Here is a 26,506-nt window from a genome sequence, read left to right on the forward strand (position 1 = left end):
AAACATCCCCTGTTTTTTTATTGTCATACGAGAATGTTATATAGCGAGGGCTTTCCTTCTCCAACGGATTGCATTCCACACTGCACTATAACTCCAGGTCAACTCATTTGCCCCTTGCATGAACCCAGTATTCTTGTTGAACTGTTCCGACATCCGGCCCTGCGAATCAGTGTGGGTACGAACAACATCAAGGAACGAATCGGCATAAGCTGTTAACTTCTTAATCAAGGAATTGAAATCAGTTGAGTTGTACTCGAATATATATTCAGTTCCAGTGACATTTATCAATGGTTGGAAGAATTGTCGATTTGCATCATTGATTACTAAATTAGATTTCTGAGTGTGGAGGTTATAGATGAACTGGTAGATAAATTCGCTGGCGGTGGATGTAGATATGAACCACGGATTGCCTTCTGAAGTACCAATACCATTGTAGATATCTTCAGGATACCTCCCTAATGCAACACCAAAACGATCTCTATTTATTGGATATCGTTGTCTCATATCAATGATCAACCCACTGATTGAGTTTAGTACATGAGTATCAAACACATTGAATGGAACCACATTTGGTTCGTCAATTCGTTGCTCTTTATCATCATTTTCATGAGAATAAATCACCGCCAATATTGTAGCTATATCCAACCCCAGTCTCTCACCCGAATGCAACAATTGCGGACTTTCAATTATGTGATTGGAACCAAGTGAATCAAATCCAAACCCATCTTCGACATACCACTTAAGGACGTTAAACGAATCAATCAACATTGCTGAAAAAGCATCATCCTCCTCTTGGAAATATTTTGACCATCGAATACCCATTTGCAAAGCCTTCAACTGAACCATTGACGTGAAAAAGTGAATTGAATCAACCTCTTCCCATAAATCAAACCCAGACTCTCTCCAATACCGACAAATATACTGTAAATCGGGCTTAATAATCTCTTGGTAAATATATTTCAAATCATGCAAATCAGGATGCTTCACTTGGCTGTCAGTGCGGTTCAAGTAATCAATAAACTGAATTATTGTAATTGCTCGCAATCCAGGTCCATCGCGTTGTGGTCTTCCCCAAGGTTCATCAAAAGCAGTCATATCCACATTAAACTTAGGTTCGGCCAAACCCGCCAAAGTAGTGAAATCGCCCAGCTTGTTTGGTGTTCTTTGTAATTGGTAATTATTCAAAATGTACAACTCAATCAAGTTCAGCACCTGGCTGTGTAAATCCAGGGGTAATATCTCTGTTTCGTCATAGTGGTGGTCTTCAAGGTATGAAATTAGCGTCCGTATAGTGATTGCAGAATCCCTAATCCACTGGTAGTAATAATTGGGATTTTGCTTCGATGGTGATGCAACAATGACTCCATCTGGACTTATATTCTTTAGAATAGCATGAAATGATATATTCTGTTGTATTTCAAGCCATGATTCAAATTGAGGTGGAGTAGTAGGAGGTATGTCTGTTGATGAAGTTGCTGTGGCTACCGGTGTGGTTGGTGGAAGTGGTTCTGTAGACCCGATATGGCTATTGCCATCATTCACTCCAAAAATGTACTTGAGAAACTCTCGGTATCCTTCAATTATCAGTGTTACTGGCAAGATTTGATATGGCCACAACTGGGCCCTGATCATTCCATATAAGGTAATGAAGATGAATATCGAAATCAACTTCATAGCATGTCCTTACGTAGCAAACCCCAATAAGACTATAGATGAGCTGTGATAGAAGTACGCTTGAATCCAAAAAGCTAAATCACAATGGGTGGTTGGTAGAGGTGCCTTTCTCACTTGGGAACTGTGGCTCTTCTGTGGCTCTTGAGTCAACACACAGTTGTAGTTATAAACCAGCTGATTTGGGAACGGCCAGCAAGATACAGCTCGTTTTCGAGGCTGGTCAAGTAAGGGTGGCGTGTTTTGATATATCTAGCTAAAGTGGGGATTTAAAAAAGCAGAGTAAAGTAGTAGATATGTGGTTAAGTTTCAAGTTTATGTAGAAAAGTCTAAATGGTAGTGTAAGTAGGATAAGATTATAAAGGCAAAGATAGCCACATACAACAATAAACCCTCAAGAGCAATGACATCAAGCGAAGGAGGTCCATCAATGTTTACGGCAGTCACCGCTATTACTATGACCGCTACGATAGTACTTGCAATACAAAAGATGGAAAGGCTATTATGGATGAAACAAAATCTGGCGAAACGGGAATAGCAAAATAAAAAAATAACTGACTATTGACCTATTCAATCAATCAAAACCAGTAAAGTATTTACATTCTAAACAAAACTATTTATTGATCTATTACCAATGTCTTTCATTCTCAAACTTTTGAAACTTTTTCTGGCACTGAAAACAGGACGGGGTTCATTATTAATACGTTTATTCACCCTCTCCAACCACCAATTTGCAGCCACAACACTCAAACCCAACAAAGCCAAGAGAACTCCAAGTATACCAAAGAACCATGCAATACTTGAGTCTTGACCGGGAACTGTAACATTCATTCCGAATAAACCAGTGACCAAATTCAAAGGAATCAACATGGTACCAATAATGGTAACTTTGGAAAACATTTGCGTGATTTTATTGTTTTCACCCAAGCTTTCAACTTGCAATTGGGCTAAGTAGTTGGAATGAGACCGTGAAAATATCTTTTCATACGCCAACAAGTTTTGAAACATTGTGATTATATGGTCCTGAATATCGCCCAAGTATAAAGCAATATCTGCACGGGGCCGAGCATTTTTCACCACTTTCTGCTGCCATTGTTGATAGTGATTACTGGACAGAGGGCCCGGTTTCTCTTCAGCAGCCTCCTGGCTTGAATGAGGGCTCGATATATTGGCTGATTGTGAAGCGACGTTGTCTTGATTAAACCCCCATTGTGCTCCTCTGTATCCTAATGCTGCTTCATCTTGACACCTCTTGGCAAACATCTTGATAACGTCTGCTTTTCCTGAGAGTAACCTCATCAATGTCATTACTTTTCTTCGTGACTCTCCAATCCTTTGCAACATATTGCTGAATACTGTGTCTCTTGCAGTAAACACTGCATCTTCAATTGCATCTGCCTCATATTCGATACCCTGTATAGCAGGAGCAAAGCTATCAGTGATATCATCAATCATTGCATAACATAACCAATCGGCAGTAACATCAACATAATCTCTCAACTGTCTCACTCTTCTTCTAACATTGGCTGGGTGTGTCAAGGGCGAGAAATGAAATGTAAGAATACCGTCGCGGAAAACAACAATATAAACGTTGATTGGCTCAAGATAGTCCTCTGACTCCTTGTCAGATTCAAACGTGTGGAAACAGACAAAGTAGTAGCTCTTGAACAATTCCACTTTTTCTCTTGTTTCCTGCATTCGGATATCTTCTGCCGTCAAGGGATGGATCCCAAACGCCTTGGCAAGCATCTTCATCTCAGCATCAGTGGGACACGTGCAGTCCAACCACCATGTCTTTTCTCCATTATGGAATAGCTCCTGTATTGATTCACCATTGGGAACTAGCGATGGGATATCAGGTGCATGCACCGTCTCTTCAGACTCAGAATGGAAAAATGAAAATCTGTCAGGCAATGTGCCGTTAGTGCCGTCAGTTACACGAGCACCGCCAAATTTGACCTGTTCCATTGATGAAGCATCATCGGCCTCCATAGTTTGTTTAGCTTTAATTTCTTCCAACGACGAGGTAGTAGTGCTAGTTGACTCTGGAACTTCGTTAGAACGTTGAAAAGTTTTATATAAAATATTCTTTGGCGTGTATTTGAGTGCAGCCGTGCTGGTTGGTTGTCTACTTAAGCCCGATGTACTCGAAGGCATCCCATTGACGCTGTTACCGCGTCCAAAACTATCAAACTTTCGCGAATTCTCATGGCTAATTTCTTCAATTGCCAGCTGGTTTCTGGTTAAAAATTCACGTTGTAATTCGGCTTCCTCTCTTTCCTCCCGAATAAATTCATCTATTTCATCAAAATCAATACCATTAACCTTGACATGTTCTCGTATCATTGGAAAACAAACATCTTCCTCTGTTTCTTGTGAGGTTCTCGATCCATGGGAGTCTGCTTCACTATCTATCGACGACCTTGAAGGCCTTCTCATTTTAACTTCTTCCCCATTACCGTTGTTGGTGATTATAAAGGAGTCATTGGTTTTAATCTTTGTCATTGGGCTCAGAATATCGGCCTCCAAGTTATTCGAGTTGCTGCGATGTGTCTTTTTCTTCATAATTGGAGCCAAATTCTCAATGGTTGACTTGCTTCGCGCTTTGCCACTGTTCGATGGAATGTTGATAATAGGAGTTGGCAATGCGGTGTTGTCATCATCATCTTTCAAGTAAAAATCCTTCCGCAATGAAGTCATGTACGATCTATTTGGTTGTCCATGGTTATACGCTTGGTATTGAGAAGGCAGTGTACCCTCTCCCACCGACTGTCTTCTCGATGATCCTCTTCTCGTACTTTTTCTTCTACTGGTAACTGGAACTGGAGCAGAACCAGTATTGATATTTTCAGCTAAATCATCTTCTGGTCTACTAGTGGCACGATCGTTGACTTGAGATTTTTCCTGAGGAGCACTTGTTGGCTCAGGGTGGTCATCTCCTTCATCAATAACTGCAGAACCAGAATTGGTATTTTGGTTCCTATGATCGTTTAAAATTTCATCCGTGTGCAATGTGTTGTGGCCGTTGCCCGTAGGGTGAAACACACTTTCCGTATCAGACATTTGACAATTGTTTTATTAAAGTAATTGGTCAGAATGGTTGTTGAAGTTGAAGTTGAAGCTGAAGCCTATTAAGTTTGAAAATGACACTTTTTTTCTTCACTGTGTGCCTCTAGTATTTGATTTTGCAAGTTGCTCTCTTATCGTTATCGTTATCGTTATCGTTTCTTCTTCTTCTTCTTCTTAGTTTGTCGAAAGAAGAAGAAGGCTTAGCATAGCTTGTGAAGAAGTAAACGGCTTGAAGTTGTAATGATATAGCACTACCCTCTATTTTCAAAGTGATGAGTGTGTGTGGGTGATACTTTCTTTGCTTTGCCTTTCCCTATTGAAGCCAAAAAAGAAAAAAAAAGAAATTTTTTAAAAAAAAATTTGAGCACGTTTTGATGTCTAATAATAGCCAGATGGAAAAAAATGACTGTGCAATAAAAAAGAACACTCTGGTTGTATAAAGTTGTTGAGATCTTTCTTCTTTGAATGTATATTGATCAAGATGCAACGAACTGTGATGAATTATACTCTCTTAGATGTTGAAGGATTTGTCTTTATTTTTTTTCTTTCTGCTTCTTAACTTTTACTGTCTCTATTTTTTTTTTTTCTAATTTAATCTCTCAAATATGATGATTTCTTTCTCTTTCTTCTGTTGTCGCTGATTTGAAACAAAATTACACTCAATGAATTAGTTAGTGTCGGTCATCAACGATGGATTGGATAGATTATGGTTGAGGTGTAAGTGTAAGTGTAACTATAAATGATTTGTGAACAATCATATATAAAGAAGAGATCAAGTTTATTGAAATGAAATGAAATGAGTTGAAATTAATTTGGTCTACAAACTTTTATTTAATTTATGGGAAGAATGCCATGTAACGCAACACCAATTTATTTTTTTTATTTTTTTTATTTTTTTTATTTTTTTTATTTCTTTTAATTTCTTTTAAGGTTTTTTTTTTGTTTTGTCCATTATTACACGACCCATTATATGCCCTTGAGACTTTTACTAATAATAATCGACCCAAAATCTAGTTCTTTTATTTTTATTCTTTGGTTGTAGGAGACAATTAATTAGAGAACATATTGAGTTTTTTGTTTAGACTCCCATAAGTTTACAAAGAGCAGTTGTTTATGACTCCAATGACAGATTTTTTTTTTTGGGGGGGGGGGGGGAGGGGATGGTAGTGCTCCCATTTTCTCAACAACATTGGAGAACTCCTGATTTATACACTCTGTACTCAGAATAACGAAAACGATTGTGTACTGGTGGTGTGTTCCAAAAGACACAACAGACAAAGTTAACAAATTGAAAGAGCAGCTTATTAAATATGGAGCTGGTCATATAATGTTGCATACACTTCGATACCCCAAAAGACAAGTTTTGTGCAAATCTCTACCCTTTTAGATCCCTCTTCACCAAGTGCTTCTATAGCCAGACCCTAAACTTCTATTGAAGCCAAACACAGTTCATGTATGAGTTACAACTTTTATTTCTAAATTTATATCGTATGATTCTAGTCGGAACACCATACAACACTCTCTTCAGAAGAAGAAGAAGAAGAAGAAGAAGAAGAAGAAGAAGAAGAAGAAGAAGAGATGTGTCTGCTCAAGCAACAGCGTTACTAGCAGATTTCCCATTGACGACTTGATGCTAAAAATACAGCTTAAATTTTAGCTTTGATGTCACCACCATCCTGTGTTTCCTCAGCATTTTCCCCTGTATAAGCTTGCAGAGGAGTTGCTACATTATGCAATGAGCCTTTATCAGAATCACCACTATCCTTTGTGCTTGTTTCAAACAAGTTCTCACAAAGATGGTGAATTACTCCCCACCCATATCCATTGGCAAAACGTCGTCTCACAATGATGTTATTATGAGCATCAGGCGGCAAATTTACCAACACTTTTCGCCAGCTGAGCTTGCCAGTGTGGTACTTGTTGGCTATAACCACCTGTTTATGTAGTCTCCAATCGGCCGAGTAGCCAAACAACCTTTCCTTCAACGAGCGGGACTTGACGTTGCTCTCGTCTCGCGACTTGTCAAAGTGATAGTATTTATCATGGAAAATTACGGGGTTTCTGGAAGCAGGGTCCATAATATACTCTTGCGAAGGAATGGGACAAATCAACGTATTCAAAGCAGATTCAATTGCAGATGCACGCGGAGGTACAGTGATTGTTGCCGACTCCTCGTTAGAATCATTACTTGCAGATATGCTATCAGAGTTAGTATCTGACCCCTTTATACTAAAGTTCTGATACTTTTTTTGTCGTCTTGTTAGTTTATTTTGGGAAGAATTTAACTTTGCAAACTCTTCAAATTTGTCATGAACTTCTTTCAATCGTTGTTGTTCTTTTGAGAGTGTTTGATGAGCTTGACCGTTGTGCTCACCACTTTTCGGTGAAACGTGTCCCTTGCCGGTAGATTTGTCATTGATGGCACTGGATTCAGGAACTTCCAGAACATTATTCTGACTCTCATTGCTTTCAACATCATGGTGATCGGTCTCCAACTCAGGCCTATCAATAACATTGTTTGTTTTCTTTAGCTCATTCACATCACCTAATGCTTCATAGTCCAAGTACAATATAGCGGCTGTTCTCAAGGGCACAATACCATCATTTATAGCATTTGCGTAAACAGTTAATCGTTCAAATTTTTCCAAAAACGTTTGAAGAGGGTCATCAGGTAATGTTTCCAAGACTGGCTTAAATCTATCCTTTGTTCGATGATCACCAATCTCAACATCTTTCCAACCAGGCAATCGTTTCAGCAATGTAAGATCACGCCCCGTTTTACCAAGTGTTCCGAGATCTAATATCCATGAGAGGACCAAGTTTAGTTCGTTTAAAATTCCCAAGAAAGGACTGGCTAATGAAACCAAATTGACCGGTTGGATATGTAAACGATCAAAAAAGTCAACACCTTTGGTCACTAAGATGTACTTGATAGCATATAATTGTACCACACCTCCAAGCGAATGGGCAATAAATGATATCTTGTTGAAATTATAGGGCTCCTTCTCAACCACATCAACAATATAGTTGCCCACATTACGACCCAACTTTTTAATTCCCTTTTCGGTCTTGCCTGCATTATATCGGTATCCTCTGATCATGATGTTCTCCAGCACCGAACTCTCCAAAGTCTCTTTCAAGTAGAGCATGTCTGCCGTGAGGTTGGAGAAGATTCCATGGGTAACTATTATTAAATGCACCGGTTTAAGTGGATCTGGTGGCTCATTATTCCAAAGATCATCGGTCGATTTTTTAGCAACACTTAGATTGGGATTGAAGATATGGTTACTCGTTTCATGGTCAAAAACTTCCTGTGCTGTTCGGTCCTCGTCCTTATTGTTAGGTACTATACTAGTCAAGGTTCTTTGAAGTTTGCCGAGTCCCAATTTTTTCATGGCATGTAGGTCTTCCCCAATCATCAAGTCGTATAGCACTTCGGTCTTCTTAGTAATGACAATCTGTGATATCACCTCTATTTCCCATTGAAAATGCTCATACTCGATACCATCTTCAGTGGATGTTTTAGCAAAAGAATTGTCATTTAAAAGCAATGTAACGTTGAAAGACTGATTCGGCTTGATTTGATTTTCAAAAGCCACCTCAGGATTTTGTCCCACATCTTCGGGGCAGAACTTCTGTTTGTAGTTGTAGTTACAAGGAACAACGTGACAGTACAAGATAAATGGACCAGTTAGCAAATGAATGGTTCTGATGCCCAGGTTTTCCACGTTCTTGATTCTGAAATAAATTTGGGAAGTGGTGGTGGCACCCTGCTGTCGTTTGTATGTGACAATGTACCTATTGACTTCGCCAATCCTTAGTTTAGCTTTGTCTCTATACCATAGAAATGGATCAGTAGTCATTGTTTAAAAGAAGGAACAACGGTCAAAAGTGTTGATGCACGGTGACCTTTACTGTGAGCAACTTTTGGATGACATTGTAAAACACAAAAGTGTCACATGCTTGAAACATTAAACGGGGAAAATATCTAACTAAATGCCGGTTTTGGAAAGCTCTTCACTGGGCAATGGCAAAGGAGAAGCCAAGAGTAGCTTCTAGAGGGGGAGGCACTCGAAGGCGTGTTTCAAACAATATAGCACATAGCAGAAAATGTTCAAATATTTCAACTTTTTAGGCAAGTGTGTGTGTACACTTTGTCGTGGAGTAGTGTGCATATAATGAGGCATTAGCAAAACTGACGCGTAGAGAGAGAGAGAGAGAAGTGTTGGAGCTACTAACCATATAGAAACAGTTTAATCGAAACAAGCCAAGTAGTTAGGGAGAAAGAGGGAGACTTGACTAAATAGAATATCATAAAGGATTAAATAACTCTCAGTTCTATTCAATTTCTCTCAACTTTCTGTGAGTGAGCTACTGTCGATGACATACCTTCAAAGTAACCAATACACGAGCAGATGAAGAAAGTGTTGCATACACCATCAAGCTTTGATGCCTGAAGCATACTTATTTTTCAAGTATTGGAAAATTCCAGCAAACTTAAACTTACGAATGAATAACCATTCAAGGACGAATCTTGGAAGAAGCGGGGTTATGAAACCCAAGATAAATGCCATTTTTCCACGGTACAAGTGCAAAGCACCTCCCACCTTGGCCCGCTCAAAATCATTTACAACTTGTCTGGCATAGGCATCAGCTGGAAGTGGATTATTATTAACTGCCATCTGTCTCCTTTCGTCAAACGCTTCCTCCATTCCAGGCACATTGTATAACGACGTTGCGGGTAAGCTTCTCTTATCCTCAATATCTGTTTTAACTCCACCAGTGATAAAGTTGATCACTTTCACTCCGAAAGGTCTCAACTCTAATCTCAAAACTGAAGCGTACAGCTGAATAGCAGCTTTTGAAGCAGAGTACGTGCATGAAAATGGGAATGGATTGACTCCACTAACAGAACCCGTGAACCCAATGACCCCCTTTGCATTGATTAAGAGAGGAATAAATTCTCTGACCATGCGCATTGCCCCAAACAAGTTGACTTCAAAACACTGTGTGAATTGTTGATCGGTAACATCAATTGCTGGAAATGTGCAGGATTGACCAGCATTGTTGAACAATATATCCAAAAAGCTGCCACCAGTTTCTTCTTGAATATAACTTCTGGCATCCTTGACACTCTGCAAGTCACTAACATCCAACTTGAAAGTCTTGATCCCGTAATCGTCTTTTAATTTTGCCATTGGTTCCAACCTCCTTGCCCCCGCAAAAACAATGTATCCCCTCTTGGCAAGTTCAATTGACGTTGCGAAACCTATACCTGAAGATGCTCCTGTGACCAATGCTACTCTGCGACGACTTATTGACATTATTGATAGCTCTTTAGGTTGAAGGAAAAGAAAAGAAAAGAAAAAAAGGGGTTGGCAATTGAAACCGGGAAAAGGAAATTGAACTTTTTATCCGGGGCTTTATAAACTTTTTATTTTTGTTCTTTACAAGTATATAAGGCGTGTACAAAGGCTAAAAGCGCTTTTGCATCCGCGGAGGAATATGTGGTCTGTCAGAAAGTGTTAGAATCGATGCTAAACACAAGCCTTAGAGGTACAACTGGTTGGCGAGTTTTGTTACTATAGTTAAAACAAAAGGCAACTAGATGTAAATATGCTCATGTTGACATATCTTAGACAAGAAAAGAAGTATTATATTAACATATAGTTCTCATATGCAAGGAGAGAGTACTCTCTTTGCTTCACTTCATTTTGTGTAATGATTCAACTTCTCACTTTTGTTTTAGACAAATTGGAAAAATAAAAACAAAATCTTTTCCTTTTATACTTACAAACAGACCTTAATGCGTTCCTTCAAAACAATACCACAGAGTGTATACAATCAAGTACGATTCAATTCCAATCTCCTGCTTAAGTTTTTTACCAAAGCACAATGTATGTTGTGCACAAATGCCAACAATGTACTCGAGCAGGCTATATCTTCACCAGCTGTAAAAGGAATAGGTTTCAACCTTACCAAAATAGATATAATGGATCCAAAAAATAAGAATTGGTTTGAAAAATATTGCTACGATGTTCCTGTCCTCCATATAGAGCTGTCCCAAGATGGTGATGTCAAAAAGCACATGCATTACTTTGACAAATCACAACTCGTCAAGGATTTCCAAGAATATGACTCCAGAAACAAAAGCTAAAAGTAAGTTCGATTAGAATATTTGTAACCAATCTAAAGCTTATATATATATATATGTACTCTTAATTCAAGAACATTATAGCGGCATATCTTTCCTTTACTTTTGTTCCTCTTTTGTATCGCTCTTCCATACAACTTATTCATTCTACCCTTACTCCTAGTCATCTTTGGGTTAGGTCTGCAAGTCACATTTTCAGTGTCGTGAGCAAAAGCCAAATCAGTGACATTTCAGTTCCTAACGTTCCCCTTGTAGTTTTTGTGTCGATTGTGTTTTGCAATCCCTTCCCCCTCTACAAAATGTTTTTAGTTGCAAAAGTAAAAATATAAAAATATATATAAAGACAACCACATCCACAGCATATGAAAAATAAATTCATCAGAATCTATGTATATAATCCACAAGATATCCTTCTTTTGTTTGAAGTTTTTGTCAATTTTCCAACCACATTACCATTCGATTTTTACCCTTATTGTCTAAATCTACTTCACAATAAATCATCCACCATTTCTACGGTCAACAATCACCTCATGATCAATTATTTCTCTGTTTCACGAATCAAGCATAAAATACTCAACATAAAACCTTTTTTCTCCTTTTAAGGCCCGAAGAGCGCCTGTTGGATGCGTCTTCATTGTGGAACTAGGGATGTGAGTCCCAACGTGACGCATAATTGTCCTGTTGGCTTCGAGGTGAACTTGAGGAAGGTTTTCAGGTCGGGCGGCTACTTTGATACTCGCTTTAAATCTGGTCATGGGACATTCCCGCACTTATGCGAATATGGTTTCGGAGGACTTAAGGTGGTGAGCTCGTGTGTTTTGATGATGACTAAATGGGGATATTTTAGAAGGTGGTGGTGTTTGCATCATTTCAGAATTGGAGGCTGAAAGAGACAGGAAACAATTAGAGGGAACAAAGAGAAATAAAATACATTTGAGGTTGCGTACATAGCATTCCTTTTGAGTATCTTTCTTTACACTTTGAGAAGAAGGCAATTGAGGTTTGCTTGGAAAGAAAAGCTTTTGGTACGCCAAACTCATTTGAGAATTTAATAGGGCACGTGATAACTTTGTCACAAAGCATCAACATCGGCATATTGTCGAAGAGAGAATTGCATGAGATCACTGGTCTCAATGTGGGTTTACAAGCCCAATTGAGGTTCAAAAGTTAAAAATATACGTAAATTTGTTGTTATAGTGTTTTATAACAAGATATTATTTGTAGATGATCTCTTAATCCTATATACTACTTTTCTGACCTAGAAGTTTCTAATATACAGTGCAATTTTTTCTCTAATACTTCTAAGAATCCAAGATCTATGCTCTGATTATAATAGTCCCTGTCCTTCTTATTCTAGATTCTTTCCAATGAGCGTCATAAAGAGTAAGAGATCTTACTTCTACGACTTTGATTATAAAATAAATATTTCTACAGTCTATTTGTTTCTTTGCCTATAGATCAATCCAGCAGATACCAAAAAGGCAATACCACACAAGATAAAACTTAGTTCGAATGCTCCCTTGTAGCACTCATTACCAAGATAGCAAATTCCCGTCTCGCCATCTGTTTGGCTATCGTAAATCCACCCAAAGTACTTATTCAAGGCATACAATGTAAGAAGCGGCCCTGTACAGATCAAGCCCCAATTGGTCGAAAATGTTTTGGTGCCATACGAATCAGCTATGACGGCTGGGTAAGTTCCAAAGATGAGTCCATAGCAGGCCCCAGTTAAGGTCGAGGCTACTGCAGTCAAATGGAATGACGCAGTATTTGAGATTGTAATGTACTGGGCCAATGAAAGGACAATTAACGTGGCCTGTACTATCCAAAGCCTCTGAATGTGCCATGTTTTGTGGATGTAATCACTAACAAAACCTGCAAAAATACGACCTAAGAAGGAAGCGATTGACAAAATTGACACCTGTAGAGCTTGTATGGAAGCAGCATCTGGGTCATGGACCGCAATCTGAAGAGTCCTGGCCACTAGGTCATACTTTGGATGCACATCATGCTCTTTGTTGTAATAGTATTGTGCAGCAACAATAAAGCCTACACTATATATGTAGACTTGACCAACTCCGGCGGTTATTGATACAATAAAGTAATGTACCAAGTAAATTTTGTCAACAAGACGATGCTTTATGGTTTCAATAGGACTAGCCCTTGGTTTCGGTTGCTTATTGGCTTGTTCTACCTCTAGCAAACTTCGCGCTACTTCAGTGGCTTCGGAATCTTGTAAGCTTATCGATGATCTTGGGGTCCTGGTCCCAATTCCCCAAAACGAAAATGACCCATTTAAGGAATCAGATCTGGTCAAAGATTGTGGAGGCGGCTCTATATCAGATGTCAAAGCAGCTTCTTCCTCTAAAGCTGAATGCTGTTGGGCCGCATTCCCTTCAATCGGTGTCAAAAGGTTGTTCTCTCGTTCATCCTCTTCATCGCCAACATAAACATGGACAAAAAAGGAGCCTAATAATGTGACTGATCCGCAAAAGAAAGCTAAGAACTGCAAAAGGCCACCAGTGTTGTCCTTAAAGAACGATGCCGATATTATAGAAAAAACGGTTGCAGAAAACCCAAAACAGCTGACTGGTAAAGCGCCAGCAACACCCTTGTGTTTGGGAAAATTGGCCTGAGACGCTTTCAAGGTGGCAAAATAACTTGTGATAGATCCAAATCCCATAAGAGCCATGGCAATGCATATAACAAACAAGTTGCTATACTGATGTTGGTAAATCTTAAACATGGTAAAATACCCTGTAAGTATGCACAATGATCCAACAAATATACTGACCTGGGGGCCAAAGTGGTCAATAAGAAGTCCTCCTGGCAATCCGCCAACCCCAGACCCAATATTAGTAGCTAATGAAATCGTTGCCGAATCCGAGGCAGTTAGGCCTATATGCTTTATCAATTGCGGTGAGTAGACCCCATACATGTAAGGGGTACCAGCAGCCAAGGCAACAAACACAGATACAATCAATGCTGTTAATCTCTTAGGGAAATGAGATGCCATTAGTTGGTTGGAGTGGTATTGGCGTTCAAGGGCCTCTGACATGATTGTGGTCGGGATCTTTGCTGGTGATTGGGGTTTCTAAGCTGTGAGGTGAATGATGAAGCTATAGGAAAGCAAAAGGATGTACCACCAGGTTCTATTTAGAAATATTGATATCAATGTAAGTAGTTCAATATAGTGAATTGAGTGATTTACTTCTTATAAATGGTGTGGTTGTAAATATAATTTCCCTCCATTAAATTCCGTCAACATTTTTACTTTTACCACATTTTACACAAACAGAAACAAATACATTTTAAATCTGTTATGTACACAATTGGAGAGTGGTTAGTAAGATATTGGTTAAGACACACTTGTGTCCAAACTTAGAGAAAAGAGTCTTAAATGTATATATTAAATACAAAAACAATCTTTCTTACTCTTGCCATCGAATATAACTAGATATTTCAAACCTGTGGATGATTTAGAGAGGGACCCTATCCATCAACACTGATAATCGTAGTAAAGAGTACACAGAAGAAATCTCATACAGAAAAAAAAAATTAATCAAAATTTAACTTACTGCGACAACAACCTAGCCCTACTCAACTATATTCACTAGAGCACCAGGAAAATGACAAGATTAGATAACTCGCAATTTCTAAAAGAGTTGAGCCAAGTGGTAACCAACAACAATGGCAAATCATCCATCTATTTGACTCAAAAACGGTTAAGTTCACCTGATGTAACGTCGTCCCCGTCGATCAATGATCTTCCGACAAATGTCATACCTAACGATCAAATACAGAATAACACGTCGTACCCCATTCTTATTAGGATTTCAATGAATAGTTCGAATAACAAGGAGAAAAAGCAAGATAAATTGCGTTTATCAACTGTTGTAGAAACGGACCAATTGAATCAATTTTGGCAAGAATATATACGAGTATTGAAGAATGGGCTTGTTGGGTTGAAAAAGAAAGAAAAGAAGAAGAATAAGAAAGGCAAGGTAAATAAGTAGATCGAATGGGGTGGGCTATCTGTGGGATGAGCAAACTAAGTTTGGACGACATCGCTGTATATGTTAATGTGATTGCATATTACTCTATAGGTCATATAAATGTTGAATAGATGTACTAAAGCTCGTTTTTCTATACATCCTCCACTAGTAGCAATCCATTTGGGTATATCAAATCATTCTGTTCAATTTCTTCATCCTTTTTCAGCGCCATGTCTGTTCTTGGAGGTAATGGCGATGTTAGCGTAAACTTGAATTCAACCTCAAAGTTCTTAAACTTGTTTGTGGCTTCCAGTTCTGTCAAATTGGAAGTCAGATCAACAAGATTCTGTCTCAATATTTCAACAAATGTAAACACGTCTCTTACCTTGAGATGCTTTGGGAAATAGACTGTCACCCTGGAAGAGTCAGGGAACTTCAACACAATTCTAGCATACTCTTTCGCCTCTTCTTTTGGGGGTGGATTAGTCAAGTTCTTATACAACGGTGCCTTGTATTTTAGATACTCCTTAGTTAGGGCCCTCTTTTTCTTTTCATTCTTTTTGATCATATCTTGCTGCATGGAAGCCATATAGTTATACTCTTGCTGCTTGCGCAACACCTCTGTCATGTATCTATCCTGCAACTCTTGTCGTATCAAGTTCAATTCTGGTTCATATTTCCCAATCTTTCTTAAAAACTTGTTCCTTATTATGGTACTGGCATCATCGAGGGAGTTAACTTTTCCCCCTTGAAGTTTAGCTATCATTGAGATCTTTACTGGATCTTTCTTTGGCCCTTCTGGTGTCATCTTCGTTCCTCTCGTTAAACACAATACCCCTAGAAAGGGAAACTTGGTAACATTCAAACTGTTGGCCAATTGATAAGCTTCGGGGTTTTTCAAATCACCACCCCATATTATAATATCCTTATTGAAGATTCTAATGAATTCCTGACTCATGATGATTTCATTGAATATGAACGAAGCACTTTCGTTCTGGGGATTGGTCAAATATACAAAGAGAATCTTGCCCCTCTGTGTTGCCATATACAATGCTTGTGTATAGCTTCCTTCAAAGAACGGAGGTAACTGATTTAAATTTTGAGTAATCAGTGGTTCCATACCATCTTCCAAATCTCGGACGAATTTGTTGACTTTATCAATAGGGTCAATCATTTCCTCGGGTGGAGGGGATGTGTTTAAATCTCTAAAGTATAGAATATTGATCACCGCAGACAACAACTGGAATATTAGTAGAAGTGTAATAATGAGTGGTTTGGCGACTATCACATTAACATAGGCTGATATCTTTTTTAATGATTCACGAACGGTGGTGCTGGGTTGTGTGTTTGTTTGTTCTTCTTGGTATGCACCAGGCATATTATTGTTGGTGTGATTATTGGGCGGTTCATTTGCATCTGTCCTTTGGTACCCATTTCGACCTAGTATCGATTCAAGCCAGCTAGGAAGTGCCATGGTGAATGTAGTTGTTGAAGCAGATTGTACTGGGTAATCTATTTTTTTTTACGATTTTAGTAAGCGAGTTTTGTGAATTTGTCAAACCCAATTACGTGGGGAACCGGCTTGACAATGGTAGACTCAGCCTCGAAAGGGGTGGTGTCTAGAGATCAATGACACTGGATAAAGAAGTACAGCTGCTCAGTTTGTTATTGAGCCTGAACCTTTTTGGCTCTACGATAATACAGCAAGCTGAAACCAAGGTGAAACTCAATTTACTAAAGTTGATCAGTACTGTCACTTTTGATGACACCGTCAAGCTTTTATAGATTTATGCCCCCCAATCCAAAGTAAAGCTATTGCACATAAACAGTTTAATTGTTCAACTGTTCAACTTCGTTGTCATTGTCATGTCCCAATATGGTGAAAAAAATTAAAACATCGATCCGTTGTTGCAATATGCAAGTCTTCTTCCACCCACTGAAATGAAAGGCTCATTATCTGCATATATAAAATAGACTTCCATAATGCCTTCACCAAAATTGGATCAGGTAGAATACCTTGTACGACTTCTAGGCCGGAAACGTAACGTTATTGAACTGGAGGTAGGGGGAGAAGAGACTCACCACTCAGACTACAGCAACAGCAACAGCAACAGCAACAGCAACAGCAACAGCAACAGCAACAGCGACTTTGAAGATATTATATCTTCCCACATGACACGAGACGAGATGATAGCACAATTGCATAAAATGTCCCAGTCTAGCAACTGGACCATGAACGTGCCACCAATCGATCTTCAATACCAATCGAGCACAACTCAACAGCAAGATGAATGTCTCGATGACGTGATTGAGACTTATTTGGAAACCCCCGACTTGAAATTCTATAAAGAAGCCCATTTGAATTATGTAATGAAATGCCTCACTGCCAAGTTGCCGAGTGGATACAAATCGCTTGATGCCAACCACCCGTGGATGATGTATTGGTTGTTGAATTCGTATTTCGTTATACACCGTGATGTTGTAAATGCCTCTTTAGACGATGAGATTATCGGATTGGTTAATGAAAAGATTGAGACGTGTATAATTGACGATGGCAAAGGTGGAATTGCTGGTGGCGCCAATCAAATGGGCCATCTAGCATCAACATATGCTGCTGTGTTGACCCTTGTCCTTACTAAAAATAAGACTACATTGTTGAGAATAAGGAATAATTTGTACTCGTGGATAATGAGCTTAAAATGCAAGTTGAGCCATGGCTCATCATTTATCATGCATGAACTAGGAGAATACGATGCTCGTTCAACATACTGCGCCCTTGTGATAGCATCGTTGTTAAACATGGTGACACCTGAATTGATCGAAGGTGTTCCAGATTGGATTGTTTCCTGCCAAACTTATGAAGGTGGATTTGCTGGAGTGCCCAATACCGAAGCTCACGGAGGGTACACATTTTGCGCCTTTGCATCACTATTTATAATAAATAAAGACCCACAAGCTGTAATTGAGCAAATACAATTTGACAAATTTGTTAGATGGTGTGTTGAAAGGCAAACCTATGAAGGCGGGTTTTCAGGGAGAACTAATAAGTTAGTTGACGCGTGTTATAGTTTCTGGATTGGTGCATTGATACCCATGATTGATATTCTACGCCCGTCACACATTATAAATAAAGCAGCTTTGAGAAATTACATCTTGCGAGTTGCCCAAGTTGAGTCTGGAGGATTTCGCGACAAGCCAGGAAAGCTGGTTGACTTTTACCATACAAATTACGCTTTGTGCGGTCTAAGCTGCTGCGAACATGAGTATCACCTAAGCGAGGAGAAGAAAGAAGTTGACTGCTTGGCATTCAGGATAATAGAAAGGAGCACGGATGATACAACATTTACAAAGGCAATTAACCCAGTATTTGGTATCCCAACATCTTTTTGCAACATTGTTCTGGAGATGTAGTTGTCACCAGTCTGAGCAGAGAGATGTTTGGTTTTGCATAGGAGATCAAACCATAATAGCAAAAGCAGATACACCTGTGATAGTAAGGTCTTACCAAACTCGATTGTCGTAAAAAACAGTTGAAATATGGAGCCAATTAGACACCTATCAGTTTCTAGCCAATGCCGGTATTTACCCCACCACTACAAGACAATACAAGTTGAGTGATGTTGAAGCAGCGTTGAAAGAAGTCCATGGTGCTTCTGTGTATGTTGGATGTTTGAATAACTCAATTGACGAAATCTGGTATTATCACAATTTACAAGGAAGTGTATTGACAGGATTGTACAGGCCAATTGACTCTTTAACCAATAGCACTTGTAAAGAGAATGTGTGGTATATTCCAAAGTGATTTAAAACAACTTTTGCAAATTTATTTTTATTTCGTTGCGTTGTAACTCCAGTTTAGACTGGGGGGGAGGTTGATTTTTGATTTAATAAAAGCCTAAAAGTCTCGTATCTCTTATACTGATTTTCTCTCTATGTAGAACTATATCTAGTATCGTTTTTCCCCTTAAGAAAAAATATCGGTGAAACTCGCCTGCCATCACTTTTGTTATTCAAATTGCCATTTATGCTGCCATCAACTTGTATGCAGTTCGCGTGTTTGGTGAATGTGAGTTTTGGTTTTCGTTGGCAAAGTTGATTCTTTGCATTGGTTTAATATTCTTCACCTTGGTTACCATGTGTGGTGGAAACCCTCAGCATGATGCTTTTGGTTTTAGAAATTGGCATGTTGCTGGTGGTCCCATTGGAATGAAATATGCAACTGGGAATTTAGGTAGGTTCCAAGGTTTCTTGGCCTCACTTAGATTGTCAAGTTCATTTACTTGTGTTGGTAGTGAGTACTTGAGTATGACTGCTGGTGAATGTGTCAATCCAAGAATTAACTTGCCCATTGCTTTTAGGACTGTGTTGTACCGTTTGGTGGCATTTTACATTGGAGGTGCATTATCTGTCTCAATTTTGATTGCCTACAACGATCCCAAGTATGTTGCATTAACATCATCCAGTTCCGGTGCTGCTTCTTCACCATATGTTGTCGCTATGCAAAACTTGGGAGTTGATGTGCTTCCGCACATAGTCAATGCAGTTGTGCTAACGTCGGCTTTCTCAGCTGGTTGCTCATACACATACACTTCTTCGAGATGTTTGTACAATTTGACCAAGAAGGGATTTGTGCCAAGATTTTTCAAAATCTGTACTAAAAGAGGTATTCCTATTTACTGTGTCTTTGTTTCCTGCTGTTTCGCCTTGTTGTCGTTGTTACAGCTTGGAAAGTCGGGAACTAAGGCGTTGAACTACATCGTCAACTTGGTCACTGGTGCACAAGTTCTCAATTACGGATTCATGAGTATCATTTACATTGGATTTTACCATGCGGTGAAAGCACAAGGAATTGACCGCTCGAAATTCACCTATAGATCATGGTTTCAGCCATATTCCATCTACTTCACTGCGTTCATGTACTGGTGTATTATTGGAATCTTGGGTTACCAAGTATTTATGCCCGGCAAGTGGGCAGTTGACGATTTCTTGTTCAGTTATGTCATGATTTTCGTCTCGTTGGCAGTTTTCATTGTCTGGAAAGTGGTGAAGAAGACCAAATTTATTAAGCCTATTGATGCTGATTTGACAACCGGTCTTGACGAAATTGAAGCCCACGAAGCGGAATATTATGCACAATTGGAAGAAAGCAGTCAGGACGAAAAGAAGAGTAGGTGGAAAGGGTACTTGAATTGGATATTCTGAGTCTAGTACTACTTGTATATATTATATTGTAAATTAAACGTGTATTAGATGTGAAATAAAAGGTCGTGTATATTAACATTGTACTGATCTAAACTGGTAGTACAGTGGCATAAAGTTTCTTATCGCACACAAAGTAAGTAAACAAAAAGAAGAGAAGATGGGGTGGCTTAGGCAGGCAGTGCCTAAACCCAAAAGAAAAGGTAGCACCTCCTGGAATGACTGTTAGTTTACTTTACTTTACTTTACTTTAGGAAGGAATATCTACCTTTTGGATATAGTATTAGACACTTGCATGCTTAAATTTTACAGGATAAGTACCCCAGTCTCTTCTTGATGTCTTTATCAGTGATCTCTCTTTGTTGTAGTTGTAGTAGTAATGGTTCATGGGGATTGGTGTTTGTTATTAATCATTTGGTAGTGGTGGTCTTAATAAAAAAGAAACAAAAATTAAAAAGAAATAAGAATTAAAAAAGAAAAAAGATCTGCCTCTCTCGCTATTGTCATAACAACAATCCCTCTAAATCAAAACACATTCCTAAAATATCATCAGTGGTGCCCTAATACTACGCCATAGTTGTTACATACTCACATTCGCTATAAAAATAATATATTACATGCTTTTGAATACTTCGAGTTATTTCTAAACACGACTGTATTTTGAGACAAATGATTGAAGGAAACTCAAATTCTAATGAGAATGAAACAGGGAAAAACAGCAGCTATCTACCTCAACCAGTAGCTAGCTTTCCACGAGAGCAAGAGCCGCCACCTGCTCCTGCTGAGCACCTACCATCACCAGATACAAATCAAGAACAAGGTGCCCCCAACAACAACAACAACAACAACAACAACAACCTCCTTCCGTTGCCTGCCTCTTCACATACAAGACGAAAACGTGGCTTGTCTTTGAGGTCACAGTTGTTCAATAGAGCCTTCAAAATACACGAGGAAGAAGAAGCACTTCCAAAACACAATGATTCCACAACAGCCACACTTAAGCCATCAGACAATATTGAGCTTCAATCACTTTCCAATACAGTGCATACAGCACCCCCTCAAATTAACATTGACGAATCACCAGACCCATTGCCAGTTTACGAATCTTCATCTTCATTTGGCCAGAAATATGAACCTTATAGCGTATTTGAGTCACAGTTGTCCAAATCGACAACCCATCTAACTATTGAAAGCAAAAGATCAAGTATAAGCTCCACCTCATTTGTGACAAAGAAACGACGCTTGCATAATACCTCACAGAACAGATTTTGGAGACGACTTAAACTGTTTAAGAATAAACTTTTGGGGGTCAAGATTTCACAGTCTACAGAATGCGGAAGAATCATTCCCCTTTCGGTAAATCCAAATGGAGTTAACGATTACTATCAGGATGAGTATTATAGCTCCGAATCAAAAGGCTACATTGATGAAAGAACAAATGAGCCTTATGTTAACAACATCATCACATCTTCGAAATACACAATTTATTCTTTTCTTCCCAAGCAGCTACGAGCGCAATTTTCAAAAATAGCCAACTGTTACTTCATGGTGGTGGCTATTATGCAAATGATACCCGGCTGGTCCACTACTGGTCAATACACTACGATTATACCCTTGTGTATTTTCATGTCAATATCAATGGCGAGAGAGGGCTTTGATGATTGGAAAAGACACGGCCACGACAAAGAGGAGAATAGCAAAATAACCACAGTAGTTAGGGAAGACCAAGAGTTGAGTAATTTTGACACTCATTCGATAAATACCATCTTGACTGAGACTATACCGGTGGTTTCTGGACGTTCCGCAAATCAAGGAGGTTTGCCCAGTCTATCAGCAAATTCCTCGCTATCTGACTTGGAAGACTCTCTTACTTCAGATAATTTACTGTTTGCCAATAAAAGCGCTATGCAACAATACAATTTGAAAGAAGTACCGACAAAATGGAAAAATATCAAAGTGGGTGATATTGTCAAAATTAATGAAAATGAGTGGTTTCCAGCTGATGTGATATTGATTGCAACGTGTGGGGACGATTTGCAGGAAGCATTTGTTGAAACAATGGCTCTAGATGGTGAGACAAATATGAAATCAAAATCCCCTCATCCGGAAATTTCTAAAAAGGCACGAACAGCACCTGGGTTGAAAAACCTACATACTTTGATAACCACTGAGGACCCCAATATTGACTTGTACAACTTTGAGGCGTCTTTCTACATGAATGAACAAGTGTACCCCTTGGGTTCTGACAATGTGGTGTATCGTGGCAGTGTTTTGAGAAACACGGAATCAGTCCTAGGAATTGTTGTATTTACGGGTGAGGAGACGAAAATTAGAATGAATAATATTAAAAACCCAAGAACTAAAGCGCCAAAGTTACAGAAAAATATCAATTATATTGTCATCTTTATGGTTTTTGTTGTGGTGATGTTGTCTGCGTTCTCAACAATGGCACAACGTCTCAAATATAACGAAAATAAAAGCAAGGCCTGGTACCTTTACGAAGAAGACGCCGGTGTAGCGGCAACCTTGATGGGATTTATTATTATGTACAACACGTTGATTCCGTTGTCACTTTATGTCACCATGGAGATTATAAAGGTTATGCAGTTGTGCTTTTTGCAGTTTGATATTGACATGTATGACTCAAAGACAAACACACCAGCAGATGCCAAGACTGCCACCATTTTAGAAGAATTGGGACAAGTGTCATACATCTTCAGTGACAAGACGGGAACGCTTACAGATAACAAGATGATATTCAGAAAGCTAAGTGTCTGTGGAATGAGTTGGCTCCATGATCTAGATCTTATGGTGAACGAGCGCGAAAACCCTGGTGACCAAGATGTTGCTAGCTTGGTGCAAAGGCAAAGCATGCAAGTTCCAAGACTGTCGATTCTGCAAGTCAACAAGAACACTACTGAAACAAACCGATTTAGTACCACTTCAATTGCACGTGAAAGTATGGACATCAAGCCATCAGGTTTGAGCGCAAAGACATGGATTTCCACAGCACAGCCTCATAAAGTACAGGATACATTAAACACGTTGCAACTAATCAGACACTTGCAAACGCATCCTCAGACTTTATTTTCTCGCAAGGCCAAATTTTTTCTATTATCGCTCGCATTGTGCAATACGTGTTCCCCTATTAAACAAACGGGTAAAAAATTCAAAATCAGCGATTCGAGCTCGTCACTAGAGGAAGTGTTTTCGGGGCAAGATATTGAAGATGATGGAGCGATATCTTATCAGGCTACATCTCCGGATGAAGTAGCATTGGTGCAAGCAGCTAGAGACTTGGGATACGTAGTTTTTGATCGACAATCTGATAAGTTGAAAATAAAAACATACCCCGAAGGTTTTGAAAGCGATCCTGTCATAGAGGAGTACCAAGTGTTGGATGTCATTGAGTTCTCTTCTGCTAGGAAGAGAATGTCAGCGGTGGTAAAGTTCCCCGATGGTAGAATTGCTGTTATTTGCAAAGGAGCAGATAACGTTATCTTGGAACACTTGCGCAACTCCAAACTAGCTAAAGAGAAAGCAAAGGATATTTCTATACAGTCAACAGAGCGTAAAATGCAGGAAGCCGATGTGGTATTGCAATCGAGGTTCTCACAAGATATGGAATCGAGAAAGTCTGGGTTTTCTTTGCGACAAAGCTTGAATTTAGGTGGAGGTGGAGAAACAAAGATGAACACTATTGATAACGCATTGATGGGGTTCGAAGAGGAGGAAGAGGCAGAGTTAGCCAGCATTGCCAATCAAGCAAGAAGGTCCTTACACCATCAACAGGCTCAAAAATACAGTATGGATGGAAGTGTTTCTGCCAATGGTGAAGGATTACTGACGAATCTAAATTCAGATGAAACACAACTACCATCCATCCCACATGATAAGCTTATAGTTAATGATGAGTTTGTAATTGAAAAAACGTTGGAGCATGTCGAGGAATTTTCAACCGAGGGATTGCGTACTTTGTTATATTCTTTCAAGTGGTTAAACCAAGCAGAGTATGAAGAGTGGCATACTGAGTACACCGAAGCTAAAACATCATTAAAGGATCGTGCGCAAATGGTTGAGGATGTGGGAGGTAAAATCGAATTCAATCTTGAGTTGCTTGGTGCAACTGCAATTGAAGACAAGCTACAAGATGGAGTTAGTGAATCAATAGTGAAACTTCGAAGAGCCGGGATAAAAATGTGGATGTTGACGGGAGATAAAAGGGAAACTGCAATAAACATTGGATACTCATGCCGTCTTATAAAGGATTATTCAACGGTGACTATTTTATCTAGCGATGAGGGTAAGCAAGCTGTTTCTGATAAGATAAGATCGTTCTTGAAAGATATACAAGGCGGTAGGATTGCCCATAGTGTGCTTGTTATCGATGGTGGAACTTTGGCAGAAATCGAAAGTGATTCTCAAATACTGTCTCAATTTTTCGAACTTTGTGTGGAGGTTGACTCGACTGTGTGTTGCCGAGCTTCTCCTAGTCAAAAGGCAAACATGGTGAGCTCTGTTCGATCTTTGAGGAAGAAGGCAGTGACTTTAGCAATTGGAGACGGTGCCAATGATATTGCCATGATTCAAAGCGCCGACATTGGTGTTGGAATAACTGGGAGAGAAGGATTACAAGCTGCTAGATCAGCTGACTATGCAATTGCCCAATTTCGATTTTTGCTCAAGCTTTTGTTGGTGAATGGACGTTACAATTATGTCAGGACATCAAAGTTTGTGTTGTGCACGTTTTACAAGGAGCTTTTGTTTTACTTGACTCAGTGCATATATCAGAGAAACACACTTTTTTCTGGATCATCCATGTATGAGAGTTGGTCGTTATCCATGTTCAATACCTTGTTTACCTCATTACCGGTTCTTTGTATCGGGATGTTTGACAAAGACTTGAAGCCAGCCACTTTAATTGCTGTACCTGAGCTTTATTCAAAGGGACGCTTATATCAAGCATTCAATCTTCGAGTATTTCTTTCCTGGATGATTTTAGCAACGCTTCAAAGTGTTGGAGTCGAATTTTTGGCGTGGTACATTTGGGGATTTACTGGCTTGCGAGACAATACCACGTTTGCATTGGGATCGTTAGTATTTACTGTTTTGGTAACTATCATCAATGCGAAATGTACCTTGTTGGAAATGCAGAATAGACAATGGCTTGCTTTTGCTTCGTTCATTATATCAGTTGGTGGGTTGGCATTGTGGAATGTTTTGATTATGTTCCTTTATCGACTGAAGGAGTCCACCATATTTTTTGTAGCTTATGGCTTAATCACATGGGGATTGGACCAAAGTTGGTGGGCTGCTTTACTTCTTATATTAACGGTGCCTTTATTCTTTGACATTTTGATCAAAGTATTTATTTTCATGTTTAACCCCAGTGACGATCAAATTTTCCAAGTTTATGAGAAGGATATGAAGTTGAGAAAATTGTTTGAGCAATCTGCATATAAGGAATTATATCAAGGTTGGACCTTTCCTCGAGACCCATCAACTACCAAGACCCTGTTATTTAAGTTGTTGAACAAGATCGGCATTAATGTGGATTTGAAATCGTTTGGAGGGAAAAACATTGAATTGGGTGATAATGAGGATGACCTTTATGGTCAATCTGCACTTAATAGAAAGAGAGCAGGTACTAACCCAATGGATCACGAGCTTCCACCAAGTGGTGATGGAGTTGGCGTTTTTGCCAGCGATGCTATGCCACATGATGTTGTTGATGAAGACGGCTACGAAATTTTACCCAGTGGTAAGAGAGTCAAAATTAGAAATAGAGAAAAAAGGAGCTGGTCGCTTTCTAAAGCGTTTGGTATGAAAAAGAGGAGATCCCTGGCAGATTCCGATGAAGATGTTGATGCAATTATAGATAGCCGGTTGAAGAATTTGCGTGAGGAGGAAGAGGGTCGACTGTAAGTACCTATATAGTTAAAAAACGTTTTGTCACTTTCATGTATATGAGTGTTGATAGTCCTCTCTTTTGCTTAAGCGGAGCCTACGCTTTGTCACTCTTGTTATTAATTTAGTCTCTCAAAGGTTAGCAAAGTGCGGGAAAAATTGCAAAAAGGAAAAAATAACGACAACTGCAGGACTCGAACCTACGCGGGCAGAGCCCAAAAGATACCTTGAAATCGTTCAAGTCTTTCTCCTTAACCACTCGGACAAGTTGCCAACTGAGCCAAACCACTCATTTGTTGGTCAAAATAAATATGTATTTAATAAACAATTAAATATTAATGATCTTATAACAGCTTGTTTGAAGGACCAGTGACGAAGAAGCAGTTCAAAATCACTTCTATTTGTTGAAAAATACCTCTAGAATGAGTGTTGAGTTAGTTGCATTTATTTCCTTGAGGTTTTGTAATTCCTCATTGGACGTATTTATGTAAATTTTGCATTGATTTTATTC

The 26,506-nt window shown here is 39.1% G+C and overlaps 10 protein-coding genes across 10 annotated transcripts; 4 read left to right on the forward strand and 6 right to left on the reverse strand. All coding sequences in view use genetic code 12, as the record gives it.

The window, feature by feature from the left end:
* Window positions 1–36: 36 nt before the first annotated feature.
* On the reverse strand, window positions 37–1,632 carry SGA1 (glucan 1,4-alpha-glucosidase; the record flags this gene model as incomplete). The annotated part of the gene is made up of 1 exon (XM_051815504.1): window positions 37–1,632. One exon carries the CDS (start codon window positions 1,630–1,632, stop codon window positions 37–39), a length of 1,596 nt encoding a protein of 531 aa, XP_051671075.1.
* Window positions 1,633–2,274: 642 nt separating this feature from the next.
* On the reverse strand, window positions 2,275–4,734 carry ALR1 (Mg(2+) transporter; the record flags this gene model as incomplete). The annotated part of the gene is made up of 1 exon (XM_051815505.1): window positions 2,275–4,734. One exon carries the CDS (start codon window positions 4,732–4,734, stop codon window positions 2,275–2,277), a length of 2,460 nt encoding a protein of 819 aa, XP_051671076.1.
* A 1,652-nt stretch (window positions 4,735–6,386) lies between these two features.
* CANMA_003339 (uncharacterized protein) lies at window positions 6,387–8,603 on the reverse strand (the record flags this gene model as incomplete). Its single annotated transcript, XM_051815506.1, has 1 exon — window positions 6,387–8,603. One exon carries the CDS (start codon window positions 8,601–8,603, stop codon window positions 6,387–6,389), a length of 2,217 nt encoding a protein of 738 aa, XP_051671077.1.
* A 576-nt stretch (window positions 8,604–9,179) lies between these two features.
* AYR1 (acylglycerone-phosphate reductase) lies at window positions 9,180–10,064 on the reverse strand (the record flags this gene model as incomplete). The annotated part of the gene is made up of 1 exon (XM_051815507.1): window positions 9,180–10,064. The coding sequence occupies one exon, from the start codon at window positions 10,062–10,064 to the stop codon at window positions 9,180–9,182; it is 885 nt and encodes a 294-aa protein (XP_051671078.1).
* Window positions 10,065–12,329: 2,265 nt separating this feature from the next.
* CANMA_003341 (uncharacterized protein) lies at window positions 12,330–13,952 on the reverse strand (the record flags this gene model as incomplete). The annotated part of the gene is made up of 1 exon (XM_051815508.1): window positions 12,330–13,952. The coding sequence occupies one exon, from the start codon at window positions 13,950–13,952 to the stop codon at window positions 12,330–12,332; it is 1,623 nt and encodes a 540-aa protein (XP_051671079.1).
* A 571-nt stretch (window positions 13,953–14,523) lies between these two features.
* On the forward strand, window positions 14,524–14,910 carry CANMA_003342 (RNA-binding signal recognition particle subunit; the record flags this gene model as incomplete). The annotated part of the gene is made up of 1 exon (XM_051815509.1): window positions 14,524–14,910. The coding sequence occupies one exon, from the start codon at window positions 14,524–14,526 to the stop codon at window positions 14,908–14,910; it is 387 nt and encodes a 128-aa protein (XP_051671080.1).
* A 130-nt stretch (window positions 14,911–15,040) lies between these two features.
* Window positions 15,041–16,363, reverse strand: CANMA_003343 (uncharacterized protein; the record flags this gene model as incomplete). The annotated part of the gene is made up of 1 exon (XM_051815510.1): window positions 15,041–16,363. The coding sequence occupies one exon, from the start codon at window positions 16,361–16,363 to the stop codon at window positions 15,041–15,043; it is 1,323 nt and encodes a 440-aa protein (XP_051671081.1).
* Window positions 16,364–16,755: 392 nt separating this feature from the next.
* RAM1 (protein farnesyltransferase) lies at window positions 16,756–18,691 on the forward strand (the record flags this gene model as incomplete). Its single annotated transcript, XM_051815511.1, has 3 exons — window positions 16,756–16,768; window positions 16,922–18,096; window positions 18,452–18,691. 3 exons carry the CDS (start codon window positions 16,756–16,758, stop codon window positions 18,689–18,691), a joined length of 1,428 nt encoding a protein of 475 aa, XP_051671082.1.
* A 332-nt stretch (window positions 18,692–19,023) lies between these two features.
* Window positions 19,024–20,091, forward strand: CANMA_003345 (uncharacterized protein; the record flags this gene model as incomplete). Its single annotated transcript, XM_051815512.1, has 1 exon — window positions 19,024–20,091. One exon carries the CDS (start codon window positions 19,024–19,026, stop codon window positions 20,089–20,091), a length of 1,068 nt encoding a protein of 355 aa, XP_051671083.1.
* Window positions 20,092–20,757: 666 nt separating this feature from the next.
* Window positions 20,758–26,013, forward strand: CANMA_003346 (aminophospholipid-translocating P4-type ATPase; the record flags this gene model as incomplete). The annotated part of the gene is made up of 1 exon (XM_051815514.1): window positions 20,758–26,013. One exon carries the CDS (start codon window positions 20,758–20,760, stop codon window positions 26,011–26,013), a length of 5,256 nt encoding a protein of 1,751 aa, XP_051671084.1.
* Window positions 26,014–26,506: the final 493 nt, after the last annotated feature.

The sequence above is a fragment of the Candida margitis genome (genome assembly GCF_024628925.1).
Source record: "Candida margitis strain CBS 14175 chromosome Unknown scaffold16, whole genome shotgun sequence".
NCBI lineage: Eukaryota > Fungi > Ascomycota > Pichiomycetes > Serinales > Debaryomycetaceae > Lodderomyces > Lodderomyces margitis.